The sequence below is a fragment of the Barbatula barbatula genome (genome assembly GCF_947034865.1).
Source record: "Barbatula barbatula genome assembly, chromosome: 18".
Taxonomy (NCBI): Eukaryota; Metazoa; Chordata; class Actinopteri; order Cypriniformes; family Nemacheilidae; genus Barbatula; species Barbatula barbatula.
The window spans coordinates 8,994,617-9,015,006 of record NC_136781.1 but is presented as its reverse complement, the minus strand read 5'-3'; the positions used below and the strand labels follow the sequence as shown (position 1 = coordinate 9,015,006).

General features: G+C 38.0%; 2 protein-coding genes across 2 annotated transcripts; both read right to left on the bottom strand.

Moving 5' to 3' along the window:
- Positions 1 to 183: 183 nt before the first annotated feature.
- lrit3a (info leucine-rich repeat, immunoglobulin-like and transmembrane domains 3a) lies at positions 184 to 6,867 on the bottom strand. Its single transcript, XM_079479230.1, has 4 exons — positions 6,438 to 6,867; positions 5,204 to 5,670; positions 2,990 to 3,295; positions 184 to 2,527 (listed from the first exon to the last, which is right to left on the bottom strand). Exons 1-4 carry the CDS (start codon positions 6,551 to 6,553, stop codon positions 1,473 to 1,475), a joined length of 1,944 nt encoding a protein of 647 aa, XP_079335356.1. The 5' UTR covers positions 6,554 to 6,867; the 3' UTR covers positions 184 to 1,472.
- A 1,030-nt stretch (positions 6,868 to 7,897) lies between these two features.
- Positions 7,898 to 19,767, bottom strand: gpm6aa (glycoprotein M6Aa). Its single transcript, XM_079480132.1, has 7 exons — positions 19,639 to 19,767; positions 14,467 to 14,659; positions 13,100 to 13,256; positions 12,552 to 12,705; positions 12,204 to 12,280; positions 11,986 to 12,051; positions 7,898 to 10,098 (listed from the first exon to the last, which is right to left on the bottom strand). Exons 1-7 carry the CDS (start codon positions 19,673 to 19,675, stop codon positions 9,946 to 9,948), a joined length of 837 nt encoding a protein of 278 aa, XP_079336258.1. The 5' UTR covers positions 19,676 to 19,767; the 3' UTR covers positions 7,898 to 9,945.
- Between the last annotated feature and the right edge of the window lie 623 nt (positions 19,768 to 20,390).

The following is a 20,390-nucleotide window of genomic DNA, read 5'->3' as shown; positions in this document are numbered from 1 at the left end:
ATATTGTCACAGGAATGAGAACGCTGCTCTGGGAAAATGTGGCAGGCACAGATACAACAGATTCTCTGTTGTATTTAGGCAGGAAATGCAGCACAATGTGTGCTCTGAAATAAACTCAAAAATTTTTTTGTTGAGTTAAACTCATACCACACTTCAATGGTAGTTAAGTATCAAGTCATGACTGGTCAATGTAGATATTTGTTTATATAATAATACATTTCAATGCTGCATTCAGTAATTTGCAGCTGCAAACTTATGATTTGTAAACTGAAATTGTCAGTTTGACATCATTTGAATCAACACTTAAAGAAACAGTTTAACCCCAAAATGTGTCTTCATTTGCTCACCCCCAGGTTGTTTCAAATCTGTATAAATGTTTTTTTTTTTTGATGAACACATAGAAAATTATTCGGAAGAAGCCCCATAACTGTTTTGCTTTTTTACATTCTTTATTATATTATTTTGTGTTCAACAGAACAAAGAAATGTATAAAGAAATTATTCCTACTATGAAAACTGTTTGTTTACAAGCATTCTTTGATTTAAATCTTTCTCTGTGTTCATCAGAACAAAGACATTCATACCGATCTGGAAGGGTGAGAAATTGTTTTTTATTTCTGAGTGAACCGTCTCTTTAAGCTCTTTAATTGTAATTTATTTTGTTTCCAAAAGAGATGGAAATACAGAAGCAAAGGTTACTGATTTCAGCTTAATGCACTTTAAGAAACCAAATGCTGATGATACACACAAAGAATTTCCAGTGTCACACAAGGCATGCATACAGATACACTGTAATATACTGAAAAATGTTTACACAAACAACAGGGCATGTACCTCCTGTAAAACAAAAAAGAGTAAGACAAACACAACACAAAAATACATCAGTTGTGTTTATATAATCCTTTGAACATCAAGTGGACACTTCAAATCAAAGACCTAAGAATATGAACCGTGTAACTAAAAAGTGTTTTGTGTGATTCCTCTATTTGATCCTTACTTTGACACAATTAACTAGAACGTTGACATTATCAAAAATAAACAACATGAAACTAAAAGAACCTCACTGCTACATGTAAATCTGCCATGAATTAACTGATGTACAGTATACATCTCCAATATTTTTATCTTTCAGTTCTGATTAGAAAAAAGAAAATATATCAAAAGGCATATTAAAATGAAACTTAATGACCTGTTTTATGATGAATTAGTGTTACATAAAATCACATATTGGCATACACAAAATGCATCTTTACATTTACATCCACTGCATTTCATATTAAAAAACAACCACAGCATTATATGGAACTGAATGAAAACTTTTACGAAATAAGATCTGAGACACCAGATCAAATTTAGGGTGCAGAAATATCAGGTAAGGCAAGTTTGACAGTAAATCAACAGCTAAGAGCTAAACAATGTTCCTAGTGTGAAGAAAAGATAACCCTTCAATGCTGATACGCCATGTGCTATACATTAGCACAGATATTCAGATCTAGAGCTGTCACTTTTGTAAGTCATTTGAGAGTCGATACTTGAGCGTGAGCAAAGGAGCATTCGCTCAGACTCCTGAGTCTGTCTCCGGGCCCAGAGATCGTTGGGCTGGCCATTCTGTGTTCTCTGTTTCATAGTAAGCGTTGCAAACTTCACATATGTCTCTTTTGACAGGTCCTCCTCTGGTCCACTATTCTCACTACTGTTTCCTTTACAGCAGAGACACAAGATCTTGTAAACCAACACTACGATGAGAGGCACTACAATTACACATGCAACCCCACTGACAATCATCAGGAAATTGCTTTGTCCATCATCTCTAGTGTTATCCAGAGTACTGAAATCCATACATTGCTCTTTCCCAGACACGGACCCCTTTGTCACCAAACACACTGTGTACATCTGGTTGGGCATCAGATATTCCAGGAGGAGCTTCCCTTGCCCCAGCACCGTATCGACTGTTTCTTTATCATCTTTAGCATCATATGGAAAGTACACCACGGTCAGCGGTGTGTTGCTGGGTAAGCTACCAGACGTCCACAGTAAGACGGCTGAGTCACTGGTCTCCTCCACTATCTCAACCCCTTCGATATCAGCTTTGTATTTTGATTGTCCGTTCTTTATTAAACTCTTGCTTTGCTGGACTTTAGCCGGTCTGTCCGCAGGTGGAGACCTTTGCAGTCCTCCACCAGGTCCCGGATTTTTCTTGGGTGGTAGAGGGGACTGCGTGGTTATGGCATCACGGTTAATAAATCTGGTGGGGCTTAGAGATGTAGAAACAAGCATCCTTGTGGTCTCTGTGACAGAAACCACGGTTTGATCAACAAGTTTGTCATCTGCATTGGGCCTTTTGGTCACATTTGGCGAAGGTGACTGCATTGAGGTTTCCATGCCGTCCACAGATAGGGTGATGAACGCCTGGGCATTCCCTGCAACGTTTTTGGCCTTGCAACGGTAATCGCCAGCATCCTTGAACACAATACTATGCAAACTGAGGATGGACCAACGAACCCCCTCACCAGGAGATTCCTGCACAACTACAGGGATTTGAAATGGTGAGATGGGAAACAAGGTTAAAGCCATGGTCACATTAGACTGAGAAGATATTCCAGGATATGATGTCACACTGTAGGACTTGTGTTTACGTGAATAGTACATCACAAATAATGAATTCAACATGGAACAAAACTTGCAGCTGTCCTTTGAAGAAATCAAGTCGGAGGTCATCTCATGACCTCACAGGTCCCCACATTAGCATGTGCATAAATGGCAGTCAACAGAGTGATTGTCTCATGTCATTCCAAACCTGTTTTACTTTCTACTGCAGTAACCAAACAACATAGAGTTCCATTATATGGACACAAAACCCCTGAGATATTTCTCAAAATATGTTTTTTGTGTTTCACAGAAAAAAAAGATCAAAAGCTTTTGAGCAACATGAGATGTCAATAACCAAACTTTAAGGGTGCTTCAGATATTGATAGAACTGACAGTCATACCTGTGTTGTTGAGTGCTGATCTATCTGCTCTGCTCCAGATAAGGGTGGGTGTAGGGAAACCCGTGGCATCGCACCTCAGGAGCACATTACTCCCTAGAGGAGATGTGATCTTCGTTGCTGACATCATAACTGATGGCTTTAGGCACTGATCCAGTTCAGCCCGCTGGAAGAGAACACCAGCTAAGTTCTCCGGCCCAGTACATGTCAGAAACAGATCCATCAACACCACAGGTGTGCTGGCCATCTTTGACAGCTCAATGAGCTTGGAAATACGACAGTCACAGTGCCAGGGATTGTCCTGCAGACCTACAAAGATTTGAAAATGTTGTTTATAATATGCATATGTAAACATCATAAGGAATATTTTGTGTAAAACTTCAGATGTATCCTTTTTTTATATTGATCATTTTTATTTTTACCCCCACAACATATTCAACATGATGTAATACAAATAACACATTTATTGTGATTTGGCTAAAGAGATGGACATTATACTAAAATGTGTAAGGTGCTACAAATTGTGAAGCCAGGAAGTCCTGTCTGGCTAGCATCAGGTGTTGGACATGAACATCTCCGTCTGCACATAATTCTGTCTGTGACAGGATATTAGATCAGTTGACTGTAAACAAAGATTTAGACATTGCACTGATACAGCTGAACAGCTGGGTGGTGATAACTGCTTATATCATAATAACACCCTTTGAGTGACCCAAAAAATACACATTCTGAATACTGTTTACACAATATTCTATTCTACAGCCGAGCTATCAGATTGAGACTTTTAGTTTATGCTTAAAGTACAGCTTGCAGTTCCACTTTTAATGTTAAAAACTCCCTGATTTTACTCTATAATTTACAATAAAAACAGATGTGTCTACTACAGATGCGCAGAAGATCAGGTCTAAGAAAAGCTGAAGGTTTGGTTTTAGTTCAATTGACACATAAGGCGTATTTGCTTTAACTTAAAAAAAATAAAACAGCTGAAATTTTTTACATTGTTGTTCACAATAGCTTAATATTTTAACTTGATCAAATTAGATCAAACTAGATTTTGTTCACTTTTTTGTTCATCAATATTTTATATTGGAAACAAAATTATTAATAACAAATGAGTTAGCAACCATAAACTTTTGAATGATAGTGTATATGCTGCAGACAAGCACAAAGAAACTCATCTCAGAGCCTCATACACAGTTGTAAGGCCCATTAAAAGATTAGCTTGTACTTATCTTGGGAGAGACCAGGAAGACACAGGCTAGATTTAGATATTTGGAATTACTATATATAGACACAATGAAGAGAAAAGCATTAGATGCTCTCACGTGGAAGGGAACTTGAAGTCACCTTGACTTTAAATTTACCTTAAAAAAGAACAATGAACATTCAACTTGTTTTTGTATACAGTAACTACATTTGTTATTTGTCGTTGTTTGCCTTATAAGAGGAAACACAAAACGAAGTAGCAACATCATAATGTACTAATATGTTCATAATGTTGAGAAAGTAATATTGTTGCATTGAATGTTTTTTTGTCTACATTCCTTATGTTTCTTTCCTGTCTTTTTTTGCACATTAGATGATTAAAGAGCATTTCATGCCATTTTCCTGTTTCTTTAGTCTTTACGCAGATATATTCAGCAATACGAGCCACATTAATTGCTGAACACTTCATTTTCATGAACTACCAAAACATTTGTGATTAGTAGTGAGTGACAGCCATAGCATTTTTTAGTGGTGAAGTTGTACACAGACGTGCAAATGTTTCCATAAGGGTTGGCAGGGATTTCAGTGTCATGAGAGCGAGTCAGATTAAGTCAGATTAAGAGTTTATTGGAAAATCCTATCAGACTTCTCAAGCGATCTCACACACGTTGTCTGAAAAGATATCAATATGGAAAATATTCAACAAACTTAAAGTTACGTTTGTAAGCGGTTTACCCAAACGACAACATATTTGATCCAGGCAGAGAGTCTCTCATCTACAGTCGGGAAAGTAACATTTTGTTTGAACATTTAGCAATACAGTTTTAATACTTTAAATCTGCTAAAGCCTCCATTAGCTACCATGAATCCTAATCTGATGTCTTACTTCAGGTCAACAAACTATACTATAACAAAGAGGAATCCATTAAAAGAACAGCCATTGCTCAATAGTCATCATAAAAAAATCAACCTTGTAAGACATATTTTACCATCATTATATTGACTACCCACCAAGAACAATCTTTTGTGAAGGGTTGGCACTCTGCACGGTGCCTGAAAATGGAGGCCAGATGTCCACCAGGTCGGAGGGCAGGGTAGTTAGCTTGTTACTGGATATGTCCAGGTAGGTGATGTTAGCCAGGTAGGGTGCTGCCTCCACAGGAACACTAGTCAACCGGTTGTTGTGCAGATCCAAGGTCCTCAGATTGGGCATCTCTTTAAGAGACTCCCAGGGAAAGGTAGTGATCATGTTCCCATCCAGTCGTAGCTCATGAAGAACCTTCAGGTTGTAGAAACTGCCAGTGTCCACAGAAGTGATAGAATTGTACGTGATCCATAAATAGCGCAGTTCTGTCAGGTAATAGAAGGCCTCGGTGGGCACTCGGCGCACAGCTGTCTTCTCTACCCTCAATTTCACAGTGTCCACAGGGACGTTGACGGGAATATCTGCCATGTCAGGGTCATTGCAAAGAACAGACCTGAGACAGATTTTGAATCACAGGTTAATAAAAGTGAAGCTCTTAATATGTGGTGTTGTTCTCTTCAAGAGAAGGGATTAAAATGCACAGTAACATTAACATTCATAACTAACGTAAGTCTTTTTAACCTAGTGGATGCCACTCTTCTAGATGCTTCAGAATGTTTTGATATTCAACATGCTCTAAACCCTCTAAAACCCAATTCATTCAATGAAAGAAGCACAGCCGGATAGCCAATTGGATTTCAGGCTGATTTAAAAATGTTCATAGATTTTTTAATGGTTCTAACTTTATATACATATATCTAATAATTTACTGGTTGTTTTTTCATTTTTTCAAGTCTTTTATTTCTCTTGTCCATGCTGTTTAAGGGAAAAAAATACTCTTTAGTATGTGTAAAAACTATTTCACCTTCAATAAATTCAAAATGTAATATATATTTCCAGCTTTTTCACTACAAAGACCCTTTTCAGATGTTTAAGGTTCTTTATACTGTAGAACTATGGTTAAATGATATTCTTTTACGGCATTGTGAAGCACCTTTAACCTTCTTTCAAAAGGGTTAAAGATTACCATTTTTCATTTGTTTATTTGTTCTTCATCGAAGTGATAAATGTATTTGAAATTTTATTCATTTAATGTGCATTTTTATGCAATGATATCTAACAGCATCCCGGACACATTAACTGTACGCCATGCAGTACATTACACCTCAAACTTACAATTATAAAGCAATGCAGTACAAGCTATGACAACAGCGTTCTTACCTGGCACCAGTGCCATCACCGCGTCCATGGTACACACAAGTGCATAGAGAGGGACAGAAGGGCTGTGCCACACTCCAGCAGCCCAGCAGGACCTGAGCCACCAGCAGACGATACATCCTTCAGTGAGCTGAACCAACAGGTAACCACTCACTCGCACACATCAGAACCCAACACTCGATCACCAGTGGATGAAAACACCTTTACCATTCCCCAACTAGCGCAAACAGCAGCAATAAAAGTGCACTGCAGCATCGCTAACAGGTAGGGAACCAGGAGCCTACGGTGCACAGTAGAAGGATGCAGAGTGAACACACAGGAAAGGGGGAGGTGGGGTGTTAATTTGAAAGAGGATTGCTCAAGGCTGAGTAGGTCACTGAAGTTTAACAGGGGTGGGATGGGAAGTGTGCATGAGTTTATGCGATTGTTAGAGGGAGGATAAGCTCTCTGAAGGCACACGTTAATCGGCTAACAGCAAGAAGGTTCTCCCATCACGTGACACTTTTCCATCCTGCGTTTACTGTGTCAGGACCGGTTGCCTTTTTCCGGACGGTGTTTGTGCGTGTATGAGGGTAGATGACACCTGAGTGCGAGCTGTGGTCCATGGTCGTGATTTATGAATAACAGGGCCGGGGGGGTGACACTACCAACTGAGAGTTTCATAACGACAATCTTTATGTGGCCCAAAGTTCCGGTAGACCTACAAATAATTGATACCTGTTGAGTAGTTTGATTTAATTTCATGCAATTAACAAAGAATAAAATATCAATATAATTTACCATAAATAAAATATAAAATAAATTGTTAGCCCTATATTATATATAACCAAACACTGACCAGTTATAACTTCAGGCAAGGCACGTGCATCTGATTTGGATAACGTTATCAACACTCCTTTAATGCTGGTCCAGAAGAACTTCTGTTTTACAAACGTAAAATACAACCTAACCAATTTAAAATGTTAAGCAAATAGTTTTAAGATGTAATTATAATGAAAAAATACTAATAATAATTAGTTATATATTTGTTGTTGTATATTTGAATTTACCATTTGATTTTTTTTATCATATTAAAAGTAGGCCTAGTTTAAAACAATAGATCTATACTTTTTGTTTCATCTCATAAGTTACATTAATTAAATAGAATTTTCCAGTTGCTGTATATTTACATTTTGTTATTAAATTGCAGAATATTGCATATGGTTGTAAACATGTTTTACATAAAGATTCCTTATATACTATTTGTAAGTTATTCTCATAAACAATTCTATAGGCAACCTGATTTGACCTTCACGCAAGTTTATGTGAGTAACAACAGTTACAGTAACCCAGTAGTCAGTTCATTCAGTTAAATAGATTTTAAAGCCGATTCATCTCGATGTTACCTTGCGTTTTAGGTGAACTGATGAAACAATTCAGGAAATTTGAATAAGAACAGAGTACACACACTTATTTTTAAGAACCACAATGACCAACATAAAGTATTTATTAACAAGTACACCAGTGTAGTTTATTTATGCAAGCACTTTGTCCCTACAGATCAGAAAAGCCACTGTCAAGCGGTTGGCACATTTATGTACAAAACAAATGAATGGTACAGCTTGCTACTAAGCATTCTTTAGTGAGAGTACAAAAGACTAATACTGGGACAGAGAGAGTGAGAGAGATAGAAAGAGAGCGAGAGAGGTGAGGGTTCAGAGAAAGCATTAAGTTAGGGGCTCAACAAGCAATAGTAATAGAAGGGTGAGAGTTATACTCAGAGGGAGTTAGAGAGATCACCACAACGTAAACAGGCACAAATCAAGCACTACCATCAAAGAGAATGAGTTTCAGCGTAATGTTTTTAGCATAGGATTCAATTTACTGCACATTATGAAGAAGGGCATGACCCAGCAAGACAGTCGCATATAACAAACTCTTAAAAAGGTGAAATGAAACTCTTTTTTTTCATTTAGATTTTTTCCAATATCGTTATTATTTTTTGATCCAGTAAAAACGATTACCATTGAATGCATGACCATGCCACAAATAACACTTAGGTTCACACAGTCTTTACCTAACATTACAGGGATCTGACTCTGCAGTTGATATCCCAATGCATTTACACAGAGAAAGAGCTCACAAAATGGTCAAATAAGTGCACGAAACTAGCTCTTGAAAACACTGACAGAACATGACTTGCCAGGCAGTAAAAGAATAAGACATCTCCATTGTCCAATATAATAATGACTGGTTAGCAAGACAACGAGTAACTTTATTGTCATCGAGATAATATTATAAGCTCTTTAAATAGCTGTTTTCATCGTGTTATTCCCCTTTGAAAAGAAAACCCGCTAAAATATGTGATCTGTCACAAAAACAACATTACTGTGTCGCCTGGATTTAGCTTCTTCTCTGATTTTTCTGAATAGATTTGAAAAAGAATACCCTCCCTCTCCCCACCCAATCCGGTCATGGAATGTGTTTTGTCAATCTAATACGAATTAACCTGAAGTTTAAGTGCTAACGTACAGTACATACATTTACAGAATGACTATATACAAAAGTCGGAAATAAAAATAGTCAAATTAAAAACCCTGTCATGTGTCTAAATCTGCATCTATAGGAAAATAAAAAATGGGGGTCATAATGCTGTGGGCTTGTGCATATGTAGCTTGCTGCCGGTAATGGGAGAGCTGCATTGTAATCGAAAAGGGAGTCTGGCAGATTTTACACCCACTGCAAAGTGGTCACAAGTAGCCCAGTTCCTCTCCCCCTCAGAGAAGTTACAATGCCACCCACTGGCACACTGAGGACTACCTGAAAACTGAACTAGCACGGCAAGCAAATAATAACCATTATGTATTTATCTTGATAATGACATTTGTAGAAAAATAATAAATAAACACTTTATGGTACATCTGTTATAGCTTAATTTTCTTTTTTGTCTTTCTTTCTCAGTTTTGAGTTTTCTTTTACCAAAATAATGCAGAACGAGCACCCCTTCTGCTGGTGTCGGGCTTTATACCTTCTAACGATTTAAAAAAAGAGAGAAAGAGAGGGAGAGAGAGCGAGAGAAAGAGAGAGATATTTTTTTACCAAAATGTTGTCATGCTGTAAGTCCTTGATTATGAGACCATAAGAGACAAACACACATGAAAAATGTGCTTTTTTAACCCCAGAAACCGACCCTGTACGTAAGAATGATTCATGTATTAATGTTCAATTAAGTTTAAAAAAAGAAAGATAATAATGAAAAATTAAGCGTGTGGTGGAAAAAGAACCTGCACAATTTTTGATTTTTTTTTGTTGAAAAAACTTACAACACTACTGCTACCACTACATAATAATAATAATAGTAATAATAGTAATAATAATAATATTAATAATAATAATGTTTGTGCGAGAGGTAATGGGTTGGCCCTGGGGTTGGTCGTATGACACACCACCTGGACTGCACCAGTGCCAAAACTCCCTTTAACAGGAAGTGAAGGCTCTGAGGGTCCTCTCGCCCCTGCTGCTGCTTCCTGTCTTATGTGTAGGCATTGAGCCGCTCCTTGGAACGCGTGGAGTGGATGTCATGCAGCTCCTGCTCCTCCTTGGACTTGCAGTCCTCGTATTTCTGCATTTTGCAAGCGTCCTTCACATAGGCCCAGTTGGCAGACAGGACCATCAGATAGTGGATCTAAAGCAAAGCCATTCAACATTAAATCACAAGTGCATCTTATTGATACAAGGTACATTGATAAAATATTCAGTTATTTCTTTTTATATATAATTTATTTCTGTTATTCTGACACATTTATGCTGTTTAAAATGTTTCCTTATGTACATCTGATCGGAATGCATTTACATGAGAATCTGTGCATTGAGCCTGTTTCTTTTTATAGAATATATTTATATTACTATTTATGCAATTGCATTTATTCATTCATATTTTAAAATAACCGATATCATTTTGAACTCTAGGACATTTGTTAAGAATTATATACATCATGTGTTTTTTCGGTACTAAGAAGGTAGTACACAGCAGACTGTGATGACGCATGTTGTTCAGGTCAGTCTAATATTAGCAGTAGCACCAGCAGGAGGCAGCATTGCACAGCAGCCAGACACCTCACATATGAGCTCTGGCAGCCTGCCTGGCTTTGGAGGAAATTCTACAGTCGACTTGAAACATGCATGAGAATGCAGTCATAAAAGCTTTGTGCTAATTCCCATTATGTAAACCCGTCGAAAGCTTTTACATGTGTGAAATATAAACACATTTTATGTTCTGTATATTTAACATTAGAAAAAACTATAAACAAAGCATAAGGGGTGTTGATATATAATGAGCATTCTTTTCTAATAAAAATGTCTAATTTAGATTTTTTTCTGCATTTGAGCACACACCATGTTGCCTGCTTCAGTGCATTGGCTACAAACATGCAGATCACGTGTACATGATGCATGCTCATTTGAATAAGGCCACACCCTAATTTTCATGTTGACAAAAGAATAGCTCGATTATTATCCTCCTCATAGAGTGTAAGGAAACATTGTACTTAATAATCAGTAAAAGTAGCTTTTTCCTCGGCAGGAGACAAAAAGTTCCTACTCTAATTCGCTCCATCGTACCAAACTAACAAGCGCGTTCCCTTGTTCAGAAAATGGCTTCTCTCAAATTACTGAGCACTGCTGCTACAAGCTCTAGGGCCTTTCTTCTCCCAGTTTCCATGACAACTAAAAGACATGCTCCATGTGTGTGAGAGAGACTAGAGAGAAAGAGGGAGAAGTAAGAAAAATGGGCAGGAAGATAAAAGACGTTAAATATCAAGAAAGAAAAACCAATAAGCGACCTGCCAGTGCCACCGATGCTCTAAATATTTCCCAGGGATGAATTGGGTAAACAGTGACAATCATTCACGACTGTATACTGCTCCTTTAGACTCAAGCTAAAGTGGGTGATGTCATTCATTCACGTTGCATCATCAAATAAACACACGGTGACTGGTTTCAAGGGAATAATCCAGCTGTCATGTTAACATTTTATTGGTGGAATTTAAACAAACACTGAAACATTGTTTTTATTGCGAACAATCTATTCTATTTGGACATTTTTCAACTGTTAATTTATGTGTTTTATAATTTTAAGTATAACCAAGTATTTTAGTCTTCAAAACAGTTCAAGAACTGTTTGGTTTCAAGCATTTTCAAAATATCTTTCTCTGTGTTCATGAGAACAAAGAAATGTATACAGATTTGGAACAACGTGAGGGTGAGTAAATGAAGATAGAATATTTATTTTTGGGTGAACTGTTTCTTTAGGTAGAGTATAATTTAAGAGCTTGGTTCCAAAATGAGATAACTCAGTTTTCATGTTCATGTCAAAAATCATGTTTTTTATTGTGCATAAAATCCAACTGCTGTTGGTTTGTTTTGATTTAAGCCATAATAACTAATAAATACAGCTTACTTATACAATAAAATACAAGGCAAACATGATAACATGATAACATTTTTTTTAAACTGAGTTAAATCATTTTGGAGCCAAACTCTTCAGGTAAAGGGCACATTTGCCAATACTCACCATTGCAATGACAGCTGCTCCAGCCCCAGCCAGTGCACAGACAAACAGATGGAAAGTCATATCCAGCTGTAAGAAAAACAGTGTTGAATAGACTTTTACAATATTCTTCATTGCTGCTGTAATCTATGAAATTATTTAAACACATAAGACCATGTCAATACTTATATAGCCTACACATGCATGCCTATGATACTGTATATATGAATACCATTACTCACCTCATTTGATTGACACATTTCAGAGAACTTATCTGATCCTGCACAGAGAGACTTCGCCTCTGCAATGGGCACGACACCTACAATCCATAATATTTCTTATTCCACAAGAACAATCTTTGTTTATAATGTTACATAAATATATATATATATTCATATCAATGTAAAACGAAATGCTGTGTAACTCGTTTCGGATAAAAGCGTCTGCCAAATGCGTACATTTAAATGTAAAATATCACTTATGCAGTATAACTAATAACAAACAAAAACAAATAATCATTCTCTCTGCTCCTTGCACTGTAAACCACACCTACACATTAGCCGGTGAAGTCAATAGATTGTGAAGCGTACCATACTGGCGTGGGTCAAAGCATAAACTTGCTCCCGCTAGGGCAGTAGTGTTCTGGCAGATGGTCCAGATGTTGAAATACATGAAGACAGGCAAAGAGGTGAATGCTGTCACACCCAGCCAAGCCAACATGAAGATGTAGGTCAGCATGATGAACTACGTAGAGAAAAAAGTAGAAAAAAATGTAAACCTTACAATCTCGATACACCATCACCAAATGAACATCACAGCACTAAATAAAAAATATTTAGAATACGTAATGACTTGTGCTAAATTGCACCTTTATTTTAGCCAACAGATTCACATTCTTAGCCAAGCAGAAAATGTGTATTGGTATAGGAAAGTTTTAGCACTAATTTATTTGGCAATTAGTGTTATCCTTTGCCAGGTTGAAATACATGAGATACTATGGCACAAATGAAATGAGAGTAACTGTGATTTAATGTGTACTCATTACAGGCCCATATAGAAAGTGATCTTTATGTGCTGCAGTTACTCTAAGTGGCTGTGTATTTGCCCTTTGCTAAATCACTATGCAGTGATTTCTCACCCATGCACTGACGCAGCGTCCACAGTTGGTGATCTTGAAGTCTCCATACAGATCCTTGATGGCACCACTGGTGAAGAAGCCTTCTACCATCAGAAGAATGCCATACACGAAGAACGCAGAGGCAATACCGTAGATCACATACTTTATGATATCAATGCTGTGGAAAAAAGGGGAAAAGTTAATGAAAGGATGAAAATGTTACATTAAAGCAGCAATGTGGAGATTTTCGCATCATCTAGCGGTGATGTTGAGAAATTGCAACCAACGGCTCACTCCACCACTCTCTTTCGAAGCTCTACGGTGACTGACACAGAACTAGATGTCATCACGTTTTGGCTTCTTTGCCAAAGGAGATAGCATATTTATGAAACACGCTCTGTAGAGCAGTTTGTCTATTAAAGCTACTGTAGACACATGTAAGGGGGCCCTGCGCTGTAGATAGAAATAGCTCATTCTAAAGTAATACAAAAACATAACACTATTATGTTTTGTGTTTTTACACCTCTGAACACAGTTATGTATATTATATTGCATTTCTGTCAATAGATCCACAAAAAAAGACACTTTATTTCGAGAACATTATTTTTACTTCCTTTATCCAGTCCACACATGCATGCTGGGAATCACTCTGACGGCATTGGAGGATATATTTATACAAATTTTGAGGTAAGTGACTTCCTATTTTTGTGTCACTGAAACTCAAAATATCAAAATCGTTCAACAGTTAAATGTTTTAAGATAAATTAACTTTTTCACAGTTTTGAGAACAGTTTGCTAATTTTTTATAAATAGATTATACTGTTCTGAATGTTTTTGTGATTTGCAAATCATTGCAAACTTACATATTAGACAGTGTCTTAACTTTGGGTATAGAGTTGTTAATCACTGTTTTTGTTTTGTTTTCCCAGTAACATATATTTACATTTCCTTAAAGGTTGAGTAGGCAATCTTGCCCAGAAACGTTTTTGTCATGCTGGTTGGTGGCTTCGTTTTTGAGGAGGCGTGGCTTTGGATGGCGATTCGAAGGGAGGGTGGAGATCATGATTTCATGAGATAGCATGAGATCATGAGTGCTAGCAGGCTAAAGTTAGCATCTTACCAAATCGTCTATTCCGCCTTTAAGAAGAAGACGTTTTTTTTATAGTTTTAAGTTCAAAACAAGGACATAACTATTCGACAATGTATTTAAAAATAAATATTATCTGAAAACATGAACAAAAATTTAAATTTTTTGAAAAACATTTTCTGTATTTAGGTTTAGGAGATTTACACTAAAGATACTAAATAAGAGATTTAATTGTAACAATCTTATTGTAATCAAAAAACCTAAAGTGATGATGTTTGTTATATGTGCTGGTGTAACTTACATTGTAAAGACATCCAGGGCATCTCCAGGTGTCCTGATCACCTCAAAGTAATTCTGGAGAATGGTGACCGTTCCAGACAGAGCCTCATGACCACATCCACAGAAGAGTGCCACTCCAGCATACAGCAGGATAGTGGCAATCAGTGATGGATAAGGGATGCCGCCTAGACACTTCAGACAACACTCCATACATCCTGAAAGGAGGAAGAAGAAAGGCTCAGATTTTATTCATCTAAAAAACAAAGACTGTGGAGAACAAGATGCAAGTTTCTCATCACATCTTGTGTCTGTCATTTCTGCAGTGACATTCTTAGTTTAATATAAAGTGTGTTCCTTAAGTTGTTTTATATGCTATATAACACTAAAATGTCCTCAAAAGGCAAACGTAAGTAGTCTTGAATGCCTTCTTCAGTGCCCGCCTCTGCATGACAAGACTAACAAGTATCCAGACGTTTGGAACTAAATCCTCAATCTATTCACTCTGAGCCCAGACCAGCGAGGTCCGGCATCACTGTTTGTTGCTCTCCAATGATTAGCAGAATTGCCCCTGCTGCAGACTGTTTCTCCTCTTAGCATCATATATCAGAGTGAATCATAACAGAATGATTTATGAATACCAATGGATGTGAGGCGAAGCACACGGATAGTCTTTGATGCTTCTGATTGAGTTTTCTACATGATTACCTTAATGTGTTTGAGTTGTACTTTGACTTTAAGAACTTTACATGCAAATCATCAGATAGATTAGCTCATATGTTCCCACTCAGTGAAGGAATGCTGAGAAGAGTTCTGACCATGGCATGGTTGCGGTCAGTGGCCAGTTACAATTCTGATTATTCTGATTATTATGAATCATAGGAGACTGTCAAACAGCGCAGTGGTATTGATTCGATAAACCTCAGACCAGGCTTTATAGTGGCTTTGGGAAGGGACCAACATGTTGTCATAGCAACTGCTGTGGATGAGAGTGAGGAAATGGATGGGATTCTTCACAGGAGCGTTTGATGGAGCTACAGCTCTGCTTTGCTACGTTGTAACATACTCTGCATTGAGTTTAGTGTGTTCTCATCGGCTGACAGTATTAGCGTTCTGAATCCATTACAAAATGACATTACACTACAACGCAGTCTCACATTCAACACTCAAGGGTTAGATGATGAAATAACATTAAGAATGCATGAAGATTGCACACTTTGTGATTACAGGATTTTGAATGTATTTGCATTACAAATCCTCACAGGATCGACTTGATGACAAAATACTGTGACACAATTGAATTTCATATTAGTTCATACATTCCAAAATATTAATAACCAATGCATCTAACGCAAAGTACAAACCTGGAAAACACTTAAAAATAAAAAATAAATAATATACAGTAAGTGGGTTTAAAGCTGTATTTTACAATTTCAAAAATGTATGCAAAGGCAGCATCATTTATCACTGGATGAAAATAGTTTCACTAATGTTATTTTTTGCTATATAAAATTGTGTTAATTAACTTAGACATAATAAAGTATATATTTAACTGAAAAAACTGTGCAAAATGAGCTTTCCTGTAATGCAACTAAATATTGCTCTCAGGCACAAAAACGAAACGTATACACACAAAAGAGAGACCCTCAACCCAAACAATATTAACAAAAGCAGCTAAGAGGGACCTGTAATAATAAAGCTATTGCAACTCCCACCCCAATTACCCCTCGCAGCCCCCCCAAACTCACCCCACCCTAACGTCCATCTGTCAGTCTGACAGCCACAGTGCCACTCCTGGCCTGCCCCTCCCCCATCCATCAATTAATCCCATGAACTATGGGGTCTCTATGAGCCAGTGGTCAGATGGATATGTTTGGAGGGAACCGTTCTCCCAGAACTCTCAAAGGCTGTGCGACAAAGGGCCGAGGTAGAAACACTAATGCTAATCCTAATGATGGAGGGCATAGAGAAAGAGAGAGTGATGGGATAAGAGATTGCGACAGATGAAAGAGAAAAGACAGTGGGAGTCAGAGATGGAGACAAATAGAGATGTAGAGGAAAAGGTTCAGAGCGTTAGAGATGAGTGCTTTTTGACACATCACAAACAATGCTCAGTTTGCCGTTCATTTTTTTCCTCCGCAGTCAAATTTTCATGAGCTCAATCGGACCCTGTTAAGCTTTCAGCCTTTATCTCGATGATAGTCAAAAGGATCTGAATAATTTGTCAATTAAAAGCGATTAGCATTTCATTATACTGAATGCTGTTGTTCTGTCGAGATTAAAAGAATTGACATTCTATTGAGCCTGATCGCAATGAGGGGCAAGGCGAGGGGCGCTGATATTCCATCTCTGATCCCTCCCTGGAAGCAACTAGGTTTTCATCGCGGCACATCTACACGCCTTCTCTGCGCATGTTTAATCAACCAGCAGGGTTGCCATGACGACGGAGTTGCTGGGCCTGAGACTGGGCCGGGCCTGCGCGCACCATGACCCACTTACAGCGCCGTGTGTCAACACATTCAGTGGCAAACGGACTGAATGGTAAGACACATTTACGCGGATTACTAGGGGGAAAACACATCTCTGCTCAGCATTGCATTGAATGATGCAGGAACAGAGGAGACTACCATCTCCGCTTAGCGACGGTGACGTTGTTGCTACTGGAAGATTCCAGTATTCTTGAAACCATCCTCCAAAACTTCCCTATGCGAACCCAACCTAGGGCTGCGAAAAGTCATTTAGACTCTTTTTTGCTTTATACGTATATTGGAAATATACCAATTGTAAGATATGGTACTCTTGTAAATGGCTGTAACATCTGACGAACGGATCTGTTCTCATGGTCATCTGCCCTGTTGGAAACATTAGAGAGAACAATTGTTTACAAAACGAACATTCTATAAATAGGCATGAACCAATTTTATGGACGATTAGTAAAACTTCTGGGTCCCTGAGAGGCTTGACCAATGCGTGAGAACAATAGAGGGGTGCGGATTAGAAGGTGGCCTCTGGATCACAGAGGGTCAGGAAGGAAATGAGACATTTAAACCGCCAGATAATTTACAGAGGTATAGAATTAAAGTTTTCCTTTAAATAACATGGTCTATTTAAAATCCATCACAAGTCACAATAAATTAGAATGTTAATTTGCAAAACTGGATCAAGCTTGCCATATTATAACTATAAGGGAACCAGGGAACACACTCAATCACACCTTGCAAATTCCATGTGTATAATAACACTGATCAAAAATATATCTTCATTGTATTTCTAAACAAAGCATGCTAAAAACAAACTTAATAGTATTATGCTTGAATCTTATCAGAGGATGTTACCAAATAAAGATCTGAACAGTAACAGTCTGTCAACAATGGAAGATGGGAGAAATTTGTGGGGAAAATCCATAAATAAAAGATGAGGAGCATGATGGTGTGTGTGTGCGTGTGTTAACAGCCTAATGTTCTGTAATCCAATAATCATGAGAGGTAATGAAATGTCCATTCTCCCATGAGGCTGCATAGTTCCTCTATTCATCTGATGTGCAGCTGGCTGCTCGTCCACTAGGTCAGTGCTCTGGTCAATGCACTTAAGAGAATAAAGTCCACTTGATCATTGGAAATTCGGTTTTCCTTTATGGAGTCAAGAAACCTCTTTGACTTGATGACAAGTGTCTTCAACTAACTGGAGCTTTAGAATTACATATTAGGCCAATAATCATTTCCTCAATTAATTAGGTGAAACAATATTCATCTAGAATGATTATTAATAAAATCTAATTGTAAATAATCCATATAGGGAAAGCTTTAAGTCACTTCATGGTACTCCAAGTTTTGTATGGCCATCTTACAGATTTCTAATGGTTACTTCTCACTGTATGAGGTGAGTCATACTAGCATTTAAATATCACATTCTTAGGTCAGTAAGCATTTAAGAACACGCATGACAGCTCAAAATAAATGTAAAAAATAAAACAAAGGGAGACTGAATGAAATGTTCATTGACAGACTATGTATTTACTAGATGCAATGCTAAATCCACCCAATCATGTCATGGCTTCTCTGTCTTCAATAGATGTAATCCATATAAACAATAATGACAATGACCTAACAAAACACAAAGTAATAACTGGGTGTTACAACACCCCATCAGGCTGTGCATAAATCTATCATTCTTGCAGTGTAATGCTACATGTTGTTGCATTTACCATGAAAAAATATAACAAACCCAATGACTGTCTAAACACACTGACATGGCCGCTATTCTATCATCATGCTCTGCTTTTAGAAGGGAGGGGGGGAAATCTCAGAACTAAAGAGCCATCATGGATGGAACGGAGGAGGAGACGAACCAAAGGAGTTCCGAAGATTGTACCCGAGATATTTTTATATCCCTCGTTGTATTTTTTAATGCCCTCGCCTCTACCATGTAACCATGCATAAATGTGCAAAAATTTTCTTTATAGACCACCAAGATGAAAAAGAGCAGATCCAAATGATTTCCACCCTTAGCTTGAAACCACAGCCAAAAGCTGGTATTATAAATAGCAGGCTCCCTCTCACACACAAAGCTAACAAATGCTCCTGCACACAAATGAGAGAAAACCCCACGCAGTCGAGGGAAGAAAAGAAAAGATTTTGGTAAAGAAACAATGGATTAGGTTCGATGATTTAAATGTCCATCGCATACAGAAGGGGCCTCTTCTGCGTCTGTCTCAACCTCCCACAGACAGACTGACAGAAATGCGCGGCAAACAAAGACAGTCCCCTCAGATTGTTCACACGCACACAAACACAGGATCCATCCCCTGCACACACCCCTCTACACAATCGCTCTCCAATCTAAAATCAATCTATTCTTTGTAGGATGTGGGCAGTGGTCGTATTTGCTCAAACATGGGTTTCTTTTCGCCATGTAGTTGAAAGCAAATAAAATAAATAATTTTAATATGTACTGCATTGCAATGTGCACGCATCATTGGTGAATTCGTCAAAAATGTGAATCAAAAGTATGTCAGAAAAAGCAATTTCCCCACACGAAAAATAAATAATAACCCATATTGTGATGCTTTTAATAACCTCGTTGTATAATCCACAAGATCAGAGACAATGGAAAACACTGAGGGGATTAGGCACAAAGATAAACAACAGAACCAGATACCACGATGAAAAAACGAAGGGAGAAAAAAGCATTCCATTACCCTTCTGGGTCTGTCCTTCATCCATATCCTCCTCCATATTGCCTTGTCCGCCGATTTCGGGGGTCTCCACAGCAGTGACCAGTGTTGCGCCTGTGGGTTTAAATTCCGCTCCTAAAACGCCTTTCCTTGCCTGCTTACCTACAATAGAGGCTGGGGCTGGGTCTCTGTGCACAAGTCTCTCTCTTTCTCTCTCTCTCTCAGACTCTCGCTCCCTCCTCCCTCTCCTCACTCGCCCGCTCCTGCTACCCTGTTCCTCACAGAGGAGAGCTGCTGTCAACACTGATTTTTTCCAGTTGATTTCCCTTCTGTGCGAGGAGCTTCAGTGTGGCATCTCAACACAGGCATATGCAAACCAGTGTGTGCTAAGACATTCAGACTTCTATACGGAGTACAACATTTATGTACAGTAAGTGTTTGAATGGTAACAAGACCTCATGTGCTACAACAAAAACAACAGCATCCACCCAAAACATGGATGAGCAAACGGGCAGACAGAGAGAGGTGGGTTTTCGGGTGGAGTCGAGCAACAAGCCAATATAATGGTTTACACCCCTCTTGTACACATGAAGTGTTAAGGCTGGGTAAGGCCCTGCATGATAAAACCAAAATAAATAACTGGAAATGAAAAATGCATCTGTGATTGAAGCAAATGTGACGACTGATACTGTACATAAAAGAATACACACATACACGAAGAACATTCAATCTGAGGGTCTGAAATCTGATGATGAAATTTGAAGATTGTTTTTTTT

Coding starts and splice junctions, on each gene's coding strand:
- gpm6aa (XM_079480132.1), bottom strand. CDS start 19,675: ATGGAGGAGGATATGGATGAAGGACAGACCCAGAAGG. Junction 13,257..14,466: donor GCCCTGGATGTCTTTACAAT/GTAAGTTACACC, acceptor TTTTTTCCACAG/CATTGATATCATAAAGTATG. Junction 12,706..13,099: donor GACGCTGCGTCAGTGCATGG/GTGAGAAATCAC, acceptor TTCTCTACGTAG/TTCATCATGCTGACCTACAT.
- lrit3a (XM_079479230.1), bottom strand. CDS start 6,553: ATGTATCGTCTGCTGGTGGCTCAGGTCCTGCTGGGCTGCTGGAGTGTG. Junction 5,671..6,437: donor GGTGATGGCACTGGTGCCAG/GTAAGAACGCTG, acceptor AATCTGTCTCAG/GTCTGTTCTTTGCAATGACC. Junction 2,528..2,989: donor ATCAGCACTCAACAACACAG/GTATGACTGTCA, acceptor AAATCCCTGTAG/TTGTGCAGGAATCTCCTGGT.